This window comes from Pteropus medius, unplaced genomic scaffold, assembly GCF_902729225.1.
Source record: "Pteropus medius unplaced genomic scaffold, Ma_sr-lr_union100, whole genome shotgun sequence".
In the NCBI taxonomy this organism is placed as follows: domain Eukaryota; kingdom Metazoa; phylum Chordata; class Mammalia; order Chiroptera; family Pteropodidae; genus Pteropus; species Pteropus medius.
The window spans coordinates 22318555-22335106 of NW_024351730.1; the positions used below are offsets into that span (position 1 = coordinate 22318555).

Genomic DNA, 16552 nt, shown 5'->3' on the forward strand with positions numbered 1-16552 from the left:
AACTTCAGAGATTAAGAAAAGCCAAAAATAAAATTTCAAATAACATATAAAGATTATAAGTCTTAAAATGCCAATCTATTGATCACCTCGGTTGATTTTATTAACGTGAATGACTTTTAGTTCTTCCTCACTGCATGTATACACCTAAAGAAAGCTAAGAGTTCAAAGAATAGTCCAAAAGGAAAAGGTGATTCCTTCACTGTACAAGAATACCTCAAATTAAAATGAAAAACAACCTTTTACTGTGTTCAACATACAATGCTAAGTCACTGAAGACACCAAGAATAAAACTATTCACAGAAAATTATACTACAACTCTATAAGCTCGACAATGAAAAAGGAAGCCAATTAAACTTAGAAATACTTAAAAAATCAATGTGAACATAATTCAGCATTCTCATTTACCTATCACTTTATAAAATATAAATTCTTTATAATTCATAAAATATAAAATGATGATCCACTTGCCAAGATTTTTTTAAATGGCATATGTAAGGCTAAATCTTAACATTTTAGTTCTTTAAATGGATACAATTTATAGAAAAGAAACCTTTTTATCTGGTGTTATTTCCATTTACTTTTACTTTATTTCATAGAGAGCAACGGGAAAGAGAAACTCAAAAAAAAAATATTTTGAGAAGACGAAATATTGTACAAATGTGACAAAATATTAAAAAGGAAAATTCTCCAATATGTGTAAACACAAACACCAGCACATTTTTGAACTAGTACTTCCTTATGAAATACAAAAATTTAGAAACTGCTTTTCTCAAACTTGCTTAAACATTTCACACAAATGTATGCCAGTCTTTGTTATGATGACAGGGTATAAGTTACAAATGCAGAACATGTGACAAGAACTGGGGAAGTGGCAACTAGACAAATTCAAGGTTAGAACTAGCTAAGGATAAACACTAGTTAGATGAATGAGAGAGTCAACAAATGAGGTCATGTGAAAGCAAGGAGCTAGGCTGGCCACAATTATCCAAACATCACGTAAAAGATCAGAATCTAGACAATCTATAGCAGAAAAAAAGAAATCAAAATGAATGGGGCAGTTAGGTATCAAAAGTCAGAGAAAGAGGCTAAATAATTAAAGGTCAGAGAGATTATACAAGGAATTCAGACAGCAGAGAACATCAACAAGCATTTTAACACTAGCTCAACAGTTTCCCCATCTCAATAGATGCTTAAAATTTGGAAGTGGGAAGGGTTAACATTTAAAAAATAGAAAGACAGAGAAGTGCATACGTTACTGGCATTTCTCTTTTCCTATAGGGACACATGATTTTGAGGCCAAATGCCAAATTAAATTGTGGCAAAAATATAGTACAAATAAATACATGTTTCTATAAATACAAGAGTAAGGTATAGAGCAGATTTTAAATGACTCGATTTTGCTACTATGCAAAGGAACTGAAACAGTTTATTCTCTGGATAACCAAGATATACATTATCAGAATCTTATTTTTCATTTTCATAAACGATATAAAAGAGAACTAGTCTGAGAAAAAGCTCTTGACTAGATAAAAGCTAGCGAGTACCTGTGATAGGATATTAAAAAGATGCAATATTCAAATTCCTAGTTTTTCCCCCTTCCAAAACTTGCTATACTGTAGTTGGAGGATAGATCATGGGGATCCCTAGACTCTTATAGAGGATCTATGAAGTCAAAACTATTTTTACAATATTAATACTATTTGCCTGTTTCACTGTGTTGACATTTGCACTGATGATACAAAAGTAATGGTGAGTAAAACTTTTGTGTGACAAAATGGGAAACATTTCTACTGCATATCTTAGTACACAGTTGTCTCAACAAAAACACTTGTCAAACTAGAAGCTTTTCTTTATGCAACATCATTTTTACTATGGATAAAATACAGTTTATTCAGACTTATTTGGCAGACATTTTCTTGAAAATGAATGAAGTGAACCTGCCATTTCAAGGAAACAACTCACTTTCTTTGACATCAGTAGTAAAATTCCTAGTTTTCAAGCAAAAATTAAAATTTTTGCAAACATATCTGACATTATGAAAGTGACAGTTTCCCATTTTTTGACTTTTCTAACAAGATCAGTGGTGATACTAGCAAATGTAACTTAAAGAAAATACTGTATAATGAAATGTAGCAGTATTGAGAAATAAGTAAACCAGTATTTTCCAAATGACCAATGCATGTCATGTTTTAACAAAATTATGCATGGGCATAAGATCTATTCAGAATGGGCAATAAGCCAGTGGATTTTAATCTAATGAAGTTCAGAAAACTCACTGATAATGTTTCAGACTCTACATTATAACTAAGCTCTAAGAAACTACCAATTGTGTAGTTTTAGAAGTATCAAAGAATATCCACAAATTTGTAAAGGGTTATTAAACTATTCTTCTCTTTTGTATCTTCATAGAAGTGTGAGACCAGATTTTCTTCTTAGACTCCTCCAAATTAATGTACTGCAAAAGACTAAATATAAAAGAAGATATTTGAGTCTAGTTTTCTATTAAAACCAGACTTCAAAGATATTTGGAAAACAATGCCATTCTTCTCAGTTTTTTTCGTTTGGAAAAGTTATTTTTTATAAAAGTATGTTAATGTGTAATGGGTTTAAATATTTTTAAATGAATATGTAAATGTTTTTTAAATTTCTTAATTTTAATTTCCAATATGATTACTGATAGATGTAACTCTCATAAACAAAGTCTCAAGTCTTCAATGTTTTTAAGAATGTAAAAAGAGTCTTGAAACCAAAATATTTGAGAACTGCTACTCTAATCATCTCTGAGGTTAAAATTTTCTTGGTCTGTCAAATGGGGTGTGATACTTATTAGCATAAAATAGTATATGATTATCATCACTTTTAAAAAAGCACAGTTAAATGTTAACGTGCTGAGTGCTGCACTAAATGTTTACACAGATTATCTCATTCATTTCTTACATTCTAAAAAATGAATACCTATCTCTTCAGTCATTTAGATTAAAAAAACAATGCTTCTGAAGCACTTGACATACTCCCTCTGTATAACATAAGTTTTCAATAAACAGTAACTAATGTGCTGAATTACTACTGCCACCATAAAACTATGTGGGCATCCTATGTACAATAAATAGCTATAGATAGCCAACTAGTTAGAAGCCTGATTCCATATCCAAGACCAAATTATTAATGGCAAATATAACCACTCATTAAATCAAAAGTTATCTTACAAACATTTAATACTTATGAACATTCCCTGATGGGCCTTTGTCTTGGCAAATCTGAAACCTATATACTAAACCAAACCAGTGGTTAAGCAGGATTTTGATGCTCACCAACTTTGTAGTGATTAAGACACTTCACATTAGAATAAGTTCATCAGTCAAGTGTCAGAACAAAGGCCCCTAACAATTCAGAACCAGGAAAAGTACCACTGTTGTTGCATGTATATGTAGATAATACCTGATCTAGACCCTTCCTAATTCCTGCTCTACAGCATGCATTAACCAATGGACTATGATGAAGTAACGTCAAACTAGTGACATTATCTTTTTGAAAGTTATCTGGAGCTGTCATACTTCACTAAAATATCAGTCTTCTTTACAGGGATTATTAACTAACATAAGTGTGTTTTTCAGACTCGGGCACCCCTCCTTAGTGTGTGAAAGTAATGTCGCAACTTCTGCTCCTCCCTTCAAGATAAACTCCACTTTCAAATAAGAGTGTGTATTCATAATGCATAATATAGCAGTAGCATGAACGTATGTATGCAGAATATATGTAAGTATGTATGTGTACTGTATGTATATATACATATACATATGTACATAAACAGAATATATTGTTTTAAATGGTAAGAGAAAAATCTTTAAAGATAAAAAGATGAAAATGAGATCCAGGAAACACTCTAGATAGCCCAACATTCATAAATCTGCATAACAATTACATAGATAAGAATTTTTTAAAAAGGTAAACTAAAGGTGCTTAAACATAATTATTTTCTTACTGAAAAATTCAGAATGCTGAAACTATCCAGAAAAACAAATAAAGTAAAATACCCGTATTCAAATGCATATCTGTATACATCCTAAATTCAAGAATATTTAATTACCAATGATAGACATTTTGTCTTCTGAACATTTTTAGACCTTTGTGAAGCAAAATTAGGGGGACTAATCTCATTGAATATCAAGTGCCTAGCACATTGAAGGTGCTCAATAAGTACTGAAGTGAAACTATTAAGATTTGCCCAAAATGTCTAATCTTTCCAAAACCTCTTAATAAATTGAAAATGCTACATATATCAGTTTAAATATATCAGCTAAACTTCTCTGTCTCTAGATGAACTTACATACTTATGTCCTAAGAGGTACTCCAACTTTTCCTAGGGAAAAATGGTTTTACTAAATATAGGACTTTTACTTTATATATCCACAGAAGACTTACTGATATAATATATAAATGGTGTGTATTTCATAAGCAAATGTATTTTATAGAATAAAAAGAAATACAGCAAGTACCTGTCAAAACAGCCTACTTCATGGAGATTTTATAACATTACTAAAAATAATTTTATATCATCACTAAAAATAACAGCAAGTGACTTTCTCTTGTGAACTAGAATGACCTATTTATCATTAGCCCTTAATATTGACTAATCAAAAAGAAACAATAACTTTCCTATAACTCTTTCAATCTTAATTTTTTAAAAAAAACCTCTGGTGTCAAGACACAGAGCAAGACATGCTCCATAATAAACCTACCTACTATGTTTACATCTGACTCTTAATTTAGTTCCACCATAAAAAAAATTCAACCAAACCCTCCACCCACTTTATCTCTAAAAAACAACTATAAAGATTTGGGGCTTTCATCTTATATATTACAACCTGTAAAATCAAGTACAAATGAAGTCAGAAACCCTGACAAAGGAACAAGAAGATTGGCCATATGAGTCGTTATTGATACTTTTTAAAGCAAAAGTATATCAAACACTTTACCCTGAACAAAGTATTCTGAATTGAGAGAAATATTTGTGAAAATTCCTACAGTTCTTACAGAAAACTACTAAACCCAGTTCAACTGAAAATAAAACTATAATATATAATAATCACACTTCTGAAATGACCTCTCATATGTTTCATGTATTTCTACGAAAAGCTTATACATAAACCTCAAGTTTATATATATACACAGCACTTGGTCACACAAATTTGGAAAACACAAAAAAAAAGTTTGGAGGACTTTTTCTTCCTATTGATCTAACACCCATTTATCACATACGACTTACAGAAAAAGCATCAAAATTCTAAAATTATAATCATGTGTCAGCAAAAATAACATAAGCAATATGATGTGTGTGCGCACGTGTGCACGCACGAGCACGCACACACACACACGAGCACGCACACACACACACAAGCACGCGCGCGCGCACACACACACACACACACACACAGAAGCTCCCAGCACTTTTCTAATATCTGTATTTGGCTATTTTCCTCGGTATGAGTTAAAGTGAGTGAAAGGAACAAAAACATTTTGACGACTTTGATATGGAGAAGGAAATTACTAACTGGATTACTTGGATAATTTAAATAACCAAGTTTATCTACTTACCCAATTACCTTGGATAGCTGAGAAGCATGCTTAAATCAGCCTTTTCCAGTTTTATAAGTTTTAGAGACTTACAATATTTTACTTAAGATTCTGAAGATCATCTAAAAATTCTAATTAAATAGCATGGGCATATACAATAAAAAATCGCCACAAACTAGGGGTCCTCAACCTCCAGGCCACAGAAGAATCCATGGCCTGTTAGGAACCTGGCCACACAGCAGGTGAGTGGCAGGCCAGCAGCAAAGCTTCATCTGTATTTGCAGCTGCTCCTCAGCACTAATATCGCCGCCTCAGCTCCACCTCAGATCATCAGGCTTTAGATTCTCATAGGAGCATTGGTCTCTGGTGCCAAAGAGGCTGGGGACTGCTGCCATAAACCATAGCATTATAAGAACTAATCTGCATTATATTGATTGACGATTCTGATTTAAATTTTCTTTCTACTAAGATTGAAATAAAAGCACCTTTTAAAATTTCAAAGAACTAAATTACATTGGAAGACAGAAAAAAATAGGTGTCCAATGTTTAATGTAAATAAGCAGAAATCTACATAAAATTCCAGATGTTCAATAAAGTGGCAAAAATAAAAATTATAGTAACAAACTTAAAATAGCTCAATATTAGCTATGATAAAATTTTCACTGGTATAAAGACGAACTTCATTGTTCATTACAGGACATTTCTACAAGGAGTTAACCCTTTAAAAAAACAAAAATTTTCTGGAAAGCTCGTTACATAATGTGTGTCTTTTCACTTGCAGTATGAGGTACTTTAGAAAATGATACATTTAGCTTCCGAAAGTTAGCCAAGTTTATCCTCCGAAAACTGATTTTTAGCATTACGTCATTATGAATACATATAATTTTGGGAATAAAAGTATATTTTGTTACTACTTGGAAAAATTTTACATCCGGTCTGAAAATTATAGACAAATACTCAGTTAAATCGAATAATATTAAATAAGGAAAAAACCACTCACTTAATATGATTTAATGCAACAGGTACAGAGGATCCAAATTAAGAAAGATCAAAAATTAGAACAAACAATTAAAATTACAAGTTATTTTAATAACTAGTAATAATGAACAAATTAGGTGATGTAAAATCTCAACATATTAAACAATTTTAGTGGGACAATTTTAGAAAGACAATTTTTAAGATATCATTAGAGAAACCTATATTTAAGGCACAAGACTATGTTGAAGTAGGTTCTTCCAGAAAATAAGACTTCTAAAATGTTATATATGAAAATTTTAAATGGCTAAAAAAATTGTTAAATAGATCTACTGAAACCTATTAAATGCATTTCTTTAAAATCCAAAGTAAAATTTTTAAAAAGCAAATTAAAATGTACCACTAGAACTTTCTAAACTTGTTTAAACTCAACTTCTAAAAAGTCATGAGACTACTCATTTACTGAAGTTCCTTGATGAAAGTGAGTTATCACTATTTTTAAGTAGATAATTCATCACATCATTTTTAAGGAAACTCACCAATAGTATCAAAGTAAAAAAATAAGTAAATAAATGAAAAGGAAAAAATGGAAATTAACCAGAGGATTCAACTCAGAACAGTAAACTCTTAGAAGAGGGGGAAGGTGATGGCAGGTGTCTGCAAGAAGCTAGATAATACAATGGAATCAGTTTTCATTCTGCAGAACCATGAGACTTGCTGCAATGTCAGCTCCAAGCACACACTGAGGGACTCCAGAAAATGCTCATTGATCATGCAGCACTTTATAATGCGCATAGGCTTTTTTATCCTGCTAACCCCGCCTAGCTTCCTTTAACAGCTTATTCTCTCAAGCTCTCTCCCCCTAATCAAATCTCTTACTGAAGAAAGGGAAATATTTAATAAATTATATTAACAGTCTGGGTATTAGGAATACCACTCACCATTATGAAATCTCTTTATCTGAATTAGTCTTTTCTTGATGGGGGAGGAACCCTACAAACCATATATAAAAAAATGGGTTTTAAATATCTATACCTATAAACATAAATGTTTGATAGTATACTACATGCAAGGCCAAATCCAAATTATAGTTTCGCTTTGACATGTATTTCCTTGAACTGATTTATGTATTCAAATATTCTTATAAAACTGATACAACCAAGAAAAAAAGAAACTATAACTTAAATTTCTCATGACTCAGATATTTATTTTAAGCTCTGAAGCATTACTGCCTTAAATTTTAGGGTCCTTTGATTTTTTATTTCATAATGTATTTTCTAATAATCAAAGTCACATGAAAATCTAAAACCAGAATGTACCAACTAAATTAAGCAATTAGATAGACATATATGCTTCATTTTACCAAAATTAAAAGAACCAGCTGTTTTTAATAGTTAACTGCAAGCAGAGCTTGAGGCTTAGATATGTAAATGAATTCTAAGACACAAGATACTAAAACCTGCTTTGCAGACCCCACCTTCTAATGAGTTAATCTAAAGGTCACCACCAGCACAAGGCTTTTTATTAAGTCCGAGGCCCTTTCTTATTTTTTTTATTTCCTATCAAACATATATCTACAATTTACAATACATGAAGTTTAAAGAAAATAATTCTAGATTTGTTTAGTAATCATGTGAACCAAACTGGCACATTCTCACACGGAATAAGGTCTGACCGTATCTTGCTTTTATGCTCTCCCTCTTTGCTTTCTCCTCTAATCTATTCATCTGTAAAATAATTCCATCAGATAAGATTTGTTTAGAATTCAATTTTCATTTTATTTACAAACCTAGCCCTACCTCAAGAATGTCTTCTAGAACATATGCTTCCATTTCAGCCGCTGTCTCCACCATGTTTTATCAAACTGCCATGTTTCTTACTGCACTATGATTAGATCATTGCCAGCAGGAACACTCCTCTGTGTCAGCAAGGGAACAGGAAATGGAATGTTCTATTACATGCCTAAAGCGGCTTAGCTGTTCACTAGCCAGGCATCTACCAAAAGAGCAGGGGGTGACTCACTGTGTATTTTTTAAAGATACAGAAGCTATATTCCAAAGCAAAGTTCTGTCAATTAATTTCATTAGATAAAAGTCTTATTTTACCATTTCAAATCTTAAAATCCTAAAATTTCAAAAAGGAAATAGTTATATATATATAAAACATATATACACACACATTATATATATTTAAAGCTATTTAACACGTTAGGTTTCCTGGATGAACAAAAAGAGGCTGAAGTGGGTTATGTAGCAATTTGACCATAGTAAAGCCTTCTAGTGAGGTTAATGGTTGTATTAAATACACAAAGGAAACGGCAAGGTAATACCAAATTATAAATTTGCTACATCAGGCGAATGCATTATGTAACATATATATTATAGATGTTAAGAGTGTCAAAAATAATAATCTTAATGTAGATTTTTTTAAATGGTAACCTGGTTTTCAATAAACTAATCTGTTTGGAAATATCTTAGAAAGTGAGATTAACAATCACCTGATTTACAATTACAGAAACAAGACATAGCACATGGTTATATTCATTTTCTAGGAATGCCTTTAACTTAATTTACTAACTAAAGAAATGGCCTTCTCCCTCCCGCACCCATTATAAATATTATGAGATACTAAAATATTTCAGATAACTGAAATTCAGAAACACCATTTGGATCATTAAACAGTAAATAAAATGGGTGACTGGCAGTACAGTGAGTTTATATATTTATTATGGTAATTGCTCAGGTTAGTAAAATCTGTTATTTTGTCAAATTTCTTTCCTATGTAATCTGTAATATGAAAAAATGCAGTGGGAAAGGAACAATGTTCTATGTTCTGTGGCATAAATAACCCAGCACTTGTAGGAATGCCATACAAACTGAATTTGAAGGATCCTTGAATGTGCAGATTATACAATCTAATTACAATTCTAGAGTGAAGAGTTCTTCTAGTCTAAATTTTCATAACAAAAGAAAATGAATATTTAAAAGAAAAAAATTAGAGGAAGAAGTTATTATTAATACACATGACCAAATCTACTAAAAAAGAGGCGATACAAATGACACTGCTAGTAATGTCTCCCCAAAGTGATGCCAGGTTTTAGTGGAAAGAAATTCTGTAGTTCTCTTGGGCCTGTTATTAATCTATAAAATGGGTTACTTCATTCAACATGGATTATCTACTATATATCAGGAACTATTCTAGGTACAGTCAAGACAGATAATATTTCTTAACAGGTCTGTTTGAAGATTAAATGAGATAAATTATCTACTACTCAGTTTCTGATAATTAGGAGGCAATGTATGAGGGTTTTTTTTTTTTAATAAACATGTTACTTAACCCTCACAATAACGCTGCTAAGGGATAGTAACTTAAAATAACATTAATAATTACATTGTGCATATTAAATACCACATGCATTTTAAGTGCTTTGTATATATTAGTTCATTTAATTCTTACAATAAATGCTTAAAAAAAGGTACTATTATCGCCATTCTACATACGTGGAAACTGAGGCACAGATAGGTTAAGCAACTTGCCCAACTTATGACCAATTGAGCTAATTAAATTGAGAAGCTAAAACTGAAAGGCAGGCAGTTGGCTCCAGTCTATCCTCTGAACCATCTACTATACTTTCTCCAAGTGATATTATCCTTATTTTACAGATGAGGAAATCAAGTCTCAGTGCATAGTTATATAGCATTGGGATTCAAACCCTGAACAGTCTGACTGCAAAGGCTGTGTGAAATTAATGGAAAACAAAGCCTGGCATTTGGAGACTTCTCAAAAAAAAAAACAATTTCCATTGTTAAGACCGAGTTTTAAAAGAATTAGCAAACTGGCTTTTACTATTTCTTGCCTTCCAGGTCAATTCTTTCCATGCTTCAAATAAACTGCTCATCCTTAAACTAAAAGAAGTCATCAAAAAAGTTTCTCTTTCTCAGACATTCCTCTAACATAAACAAGCCAAAAACAGGTTTGAGTTCAAAGAACTCTCAGGCTGGAGCACTCTTATTTCCCATAAGCCAAGAACAGGCTTTCCAACTTCAGTTGACAAGAAATTCAGCCCCCTAAGGCACAAGTCAACCAAACAACTCACCGTCTCCTTCTCTTCTATTCTAGGATTATTTGGGTTCTTCTCTTACGTTTTCTGACATTTACTGTTAAGATTTTACCAATAATGTGATTATGGATGCTTATATACTATTTATCATCTCTTACAGAGCAGAAGGTTGATGAAAGTAGGCAACACTTTGCTCACCGATGCACAGCCAGGGCGAGCACAGTTTCTGGCACAGGGCAGGCACTTAAGTATTTATTTGTAGATTAAACAACAAATGCATGAATAAAGGAATCGTTTGATATCCAGCAATGCATCCTAATTCCTTTTAAATTACTGCTACTACTAGGAGTAATTTCTGGTGACAAAAACATTTGTTCTGTGACTATTTTCTTTAGGTTACTAAAATATTAGAAATGGTCAATATAAACCAAATCTATATTTCATAATTTCTATAATTCGTTATTATAGCAAAGTAATCATTTCTTCAATTTTATTTCCTGGTCCTTTTTGTTAATATAATAATCTATGCCACAGCATAGGATACTCTGGTAAAAAGGATATGAAAACAGATTTATATACATCTGCCTTATGCTCCTACATTTCTAAAATGTGTCATTTTCCTTCTATTTCGACCTCATTTTGTAGGCAAAAAAACTCTTTTGCCATTTGCCTAAAATGGATTTCGATAAGATCTTTCATTTAGTCCAATGGCAAAGCATTCATGAGAAAATAGTAAATATTAACATTCATGTAAATAAAAACCAGTAACATAAAAATAATTTGAATCATAAAAAAAAAATATTTAGTAAAATAAGAAGATTCAAATGTCTAAAGTAAAGAGAAAAAAGCCTCTAATAAAAAAAAGGGAGGAAAGGACAGAAGTTTAATAAATACCAATATTGGATGAAGGTATCTTCTAAAATTTACGATTTTATTTAGGACCAGAACTGAGTTTTTGAACAAGGAACAAGAAAATCAAACACACATACACACACACACACACACACACACACACACACAATATGTGTTGACAAGCAAGAACTCTATTCTGTATGATTTAACATTTGTTGATGTTCCCCCACATAAATTCTTTTTAATCAAAAATTCCTTGTAAAGCAGTTCTGTTCCCATCAAATATTTTTTTTCAATTTAGAGAAGGGCAAGACTTTTCAAAATCCACATTTTCAAACAAAACAAGGACAACTGGTGCTAGGACAAATGTAATAATTTCACCTACCTACATAAAAACAAACTTCTAGAAAAAAAAATCTAAACAAACTTCATCCCTCAAAGAAAAAGTATGATACGCAGTCATTACTTTATAATACACCCATTTTCCTTTTTCACTCTGTAAATTATATTTCAGAAGTATGAAACCCAAGTGTGAAAGAGCCTGATCCAAGCACAAATGATACAGGTATTAAAGAGTTTAATACAATTTAAATTAAAAGGCTAATAAAATCTGGTCAAATTTCTGAAAGCTCATACATTATTAAAACACTATCCCCATGATTTTACCCTTTATTTCTCCTAAACCAATCATGCTATATACGACTGAGGCCTTTAAATACGTGTCTAATGTAGCATAGTAATATCCTTTTCATTACCTCCATAGTTTATTAACTATGGTTTTTATCTATAAAGTAACACATGTACACAGAAAAATTCACATACATAAGAGAATACAGGGAAAAGTAAACCTACCTCTCACGACTCCTAAAAGGCACTAGTTAGTATATTCTTCCAGAAATAACCTCCATATATGAAACATATTATGCATATGTTCTGCATCCCCAGTTTTAAAATTTAATTCTCTGTGATAATTGTTTCAGATTAGCACATGTATATATATATGTCTTTGATTTTGATAGCTACTCAAATTTTCTCTGGAGAACTATACTACAACTTATTTAAGCAGTGCCCTTATTGATGGGCACTTGTGTTGTTTCTAACGTTTCATAATGCTGCAATGAACAGGCCCAATGAAAGGGCATATATACTCTGCACATGCCTCAATATATCTGTAGGGTAAATTTCTTGATAGGTATATGTATTTAAAATTTTATCTTACCAAACTGACCTCTAAACAAGTTGAACTAATTTATACTCTAACAGTGAAGGAGACTGTGTACTTCCCTAGAAATATTAAGTGTTAAGGATACAAGTCTATTAAAAACCCCAGATCAGAAAGCAGAATATAGTTTTAAAATACGTATCTATATCTATTTTTAGTTCCTTATCATTTCTACTTTTTAAGAAATCTCAAATGAAAGTTACACTTCCTCTCATCTAACTTTTGCCCCTTACCAAAATCACATAAATACATTCCCTGACAGATTTAGAACTTCAATTATTTACCAAAAAAAAAAAAGAGGCGGGAGGGGGGGAGCCACAATGCAGATTCTATGTACATGTATGTAGTTGGAGAAGAGAGAAGAATGGGGAGTCAAATGATTTGTCCTTTAAAAAATAATCTACTTCCACTAAAATACAAATTCCATCTAGGTTTAAAAGTTTTTTTTCAATTTAGAAGTAAATCGTAAAGTATCTGCCAGAATTTAGTACTATAAAGAGCTAGAATTAAAATACTGTATTGCTGGATGTATTTACTTACCTTACATTTATTTCAAACTATTCATTTTCAAAACATAAAATTCTAAAGTAATACTTTCATCATTATTTAAAAAAATGTATACTAAGAAGATACTTCCACACATAAGTTTTTACTAACACAATGATTTGTAAACAGTTTTTATTTCAGTTTCTTGACATGTATTCCAGGTCTAATTTTGATATTATTTAAAAATAAGAATGATTAAACTCTCACAAGAACTTTCAAAATAAATGTTAACAGGTGAAAATGCTACTTGATATGTGTAGGAATAACTGAAAGGCTTAGGTAACGAAAAATTAAGAACGTGTAAAATTGTAACTTTATAAATGAAATAATGCAAAGGCCATCAGTACTATATTCCAAATGTGAGAAAAGGTATAAATTATTTTATAATAATTTAATTGCCTAAATAATTTTTTTCTCAAGATTAATACTATTAAAAGCTCTAGGTAACTTTTTTTGAAAGATCATCATTAGCATTTTTGATCATTCGTTTATATGAATATTTACTGAGTATTTACTAGGTGACAGGCTTTATATACTACAATAAAGAATGGCAAATACTTAGTCCATCCCCAAGAGTCTATAATCTAGAAAAACTTGATCCTGATTCTTGACAAAGTTTAACAACAAAATCTTCAATAATTTTTCCCTCTTTTCTGATTTGTAGACGACCTTCATTTTTCTAAAATTAGTAAATAAAACCTAAAAGTCCACTTAAAACAGTACAAAAATATTATTAAATTTAAACAAAATATTTCATCCAGATGTGTCCTAGTACAAAATGAAATACAAGCATGGTCTTGTCCAAATATAAGTAACATACTAAGCAAAATAAAAAACAAAGCAGCTTCTTTCGACATCTCCAATAATAGTTGTGCCTGTTGGATACTTGCATTTGTTGTCTCTACTCATGAATTCATTCTTTTTCCAGTATTTCATAATAGGTTCTATGTATACAAAATTGATAAAATATTTATTGTTTTTAGTTTGCATTCACCCTCAAATCTGTCTACATTGTACATTTTCAATTAAAAATAAAAACAAGTATATATATTATAGAAATTACTTATTTCAATACATTTGGTTTTGCTTTAAGTAGATTAAATCTATTGATAGCACAGTACTCTCCATTTGGTCAGCAACACATTATCTCTCTTCTGCTAAAAAAAAACAGCAAGTATCTACAAACAAAAAGAAAATATACTACACACACCCACAGCCTCCTACCCCACCACACACACTACACACGCACAGTGGTGGGAGTAGAGGAACTGGAAATAAAAATACAAAGTACAAAATCAGACTTAAGTCCAAAGCCAATTTTTTAGAGTTATCAATTTCCAGCAGTCTTCTGATGGACACTATCCTATACTGGGAGACTAAAGAAACAGCTCCAGGTAACTCACTTAAGATAGTATCAAAGGCATGGAGCATAATTAGGATGTAAAAATTACTCAAGTAACCTTGGATTCCAAATGCTGTCACTGGCTCTCCTCCTCTGGTTCCTTGATGGTCTGGAGTCACTGGCAACAAGCTCCAAATAGTCTGGTCTTTGATGATGCCTGCTATCACTCTGCTATTTCTAGTCTAATCTATTTATAACAAATCTTGAATGGTTTGCCAGTAAGTAATTATTCCTAGTACCAAAAGACTACTCTTTCAGACTCATAATTCCATCTCCTAAGAAATGTATTACATTAAGTGGTCTCTATCCACCAAGGGTTAGGCCAAAAATTGTAAATGAACACCATACCCTTTTTCCACTAACATAATCCTGACCAGATACAGGATCTTTAGGCGCATATAAAAAATCTCAAAGCGTAACTGTGACATCCCCAAATTCCCAAGGTAAATATACAAACAGGATTCTAACACTGTGTGTGTGTGTGTGTGTGTGTGTGTGTGTGTGTGTGTGTGTGTGTGTGTGTGTTTCATTCACTGTAACTGCGAAATACTTCTTTGGTCATCATGAAGATATCTAACATGGCTATTTTAGAAGCAATGTTTCCACTACTTTCAACCTACCTCACAAATTTCAGATATTGTTTTACTATCAAATCTCCAACAAAACTTAAGAATATAAGAAAATAGAAGGCAGTATCTACCAACTTTTAAATATGTAACAGATTTCTCTCCAGTATGCTTTATGTAATCAAATTTAACCCATATTCATAATTTCAATTCCTCCATCACCAATTTCTTACCAGAGTCAAGTATTTTGAGAAAGCCTTCTAAATCAATTCGCACCCTCTTTAAAAACATTTATGTAATATCTCTCAGTGAAGGTAGTTAATATTGTTTAAAGAGTAGGCACTGAATAACTAATAGCTTACAAAATGTTTAAAAGCATAACTGAACTGCCAAACATCATTTTATACTTAGTTTTTGTTTTTGTATACTTGAGGAAACCATCTCCCTCTTATACAAATTCCAAGATTTCCTGAAAAATGCTCAGTTTTTAAAGTATTTCTCATAATTAAGTTATTTTAAGAGTATACATTTGTATAACTTGATTTTTAGCACTCCAACTCACTTAGAAAACGATGTACAGTTTAAGCAGTTATTACAGATAGTGCACCTAGGTTTTAGAGGCTTTTGCAGTTTACACCTTCAATATTTAGGTGTATAATATCTTAAGATTTTATATTTTTAAAAATCAAATCTGAAAAACATACCATTAGAAATCTGCTCCCCAAAAGATCATGTTTCTGATGCAACATTCCTAGAACGAAGCTTCCAAAAGACATTTTACCTACATGGAGCATAAACAGGATGTCGACCTGCCTTTAAGTTGAAGTGGGATCAAAATAAAATTCTTTCATTCAACAAATATTGTCTGGATAGGGTCGTAATATCAGCCTCATCTTTAGAAGGATAAAAAAGGTCGTTTCTATTTCCATTCTCTTTCTTCCAGTTCTGCTAGAAGACACATCCAGAGTCCAGTAGCTATCACTCTCCTTGATCACATGATTCCCTCCTCATGGATAACCCAGGCTTCCAATTCAGATCTTCAACACATCACAGACAATGTCATCTTATTTAGCAGCAATGGCAGGAGGAAAGACTCAGAATTCTCCCATATATCCAAATTTTTAACAGTAAACTTTTAAAAACAAAATCATGGAAAAAAATTCAGGAGCTGACATATAAAATCAGGAGTGTAATCAAGTCAAGAAATAATTATGCATTCTACATAATAGTCACACTTGTATTTTATACAACTTCTCAATTTCTGGAATTAACACCTAGGTGTCCTCTCTTTCTACCTTGGATAGTTTCTAAAATCCATGGGGTCCTAAAATGTCACATTATAAATAAAAGTGTTA

The 16552-nt window shown here is 31.6% G+C and overlaps 1 protein-coding gene across 5 annotated transcripts in view; it reads right to left on the minus strand.

Annotated features, from left to right (window-relative positions):
- The window catches only part of ANKRD17 (ankyrin repeat domain 17), a 139109-nt gene that overhangs the window by 99311 nt on the left and 23246 nt on the right, over positions 1–16552 (minus strand). Inside the window, exon 1 of one of the 5 annotated variants that reach the window (XM_039845416.1) lies at positions 8349–8546. The exons of the other annotated variants lie outside the window; for them this stretch is intronic. Within the exon in view, the coding sequence (XP_039701350.1) occupies positions 8349–8402 (54 nt within the window). The 5' untranslated portion in view covers positions 8403–8546. Of the gene's footprint in view, positions 1–8348; positions 8547–16552 lie in introns of those variants that run through there. 5 annotated transcript variants of the gene reach the window in all.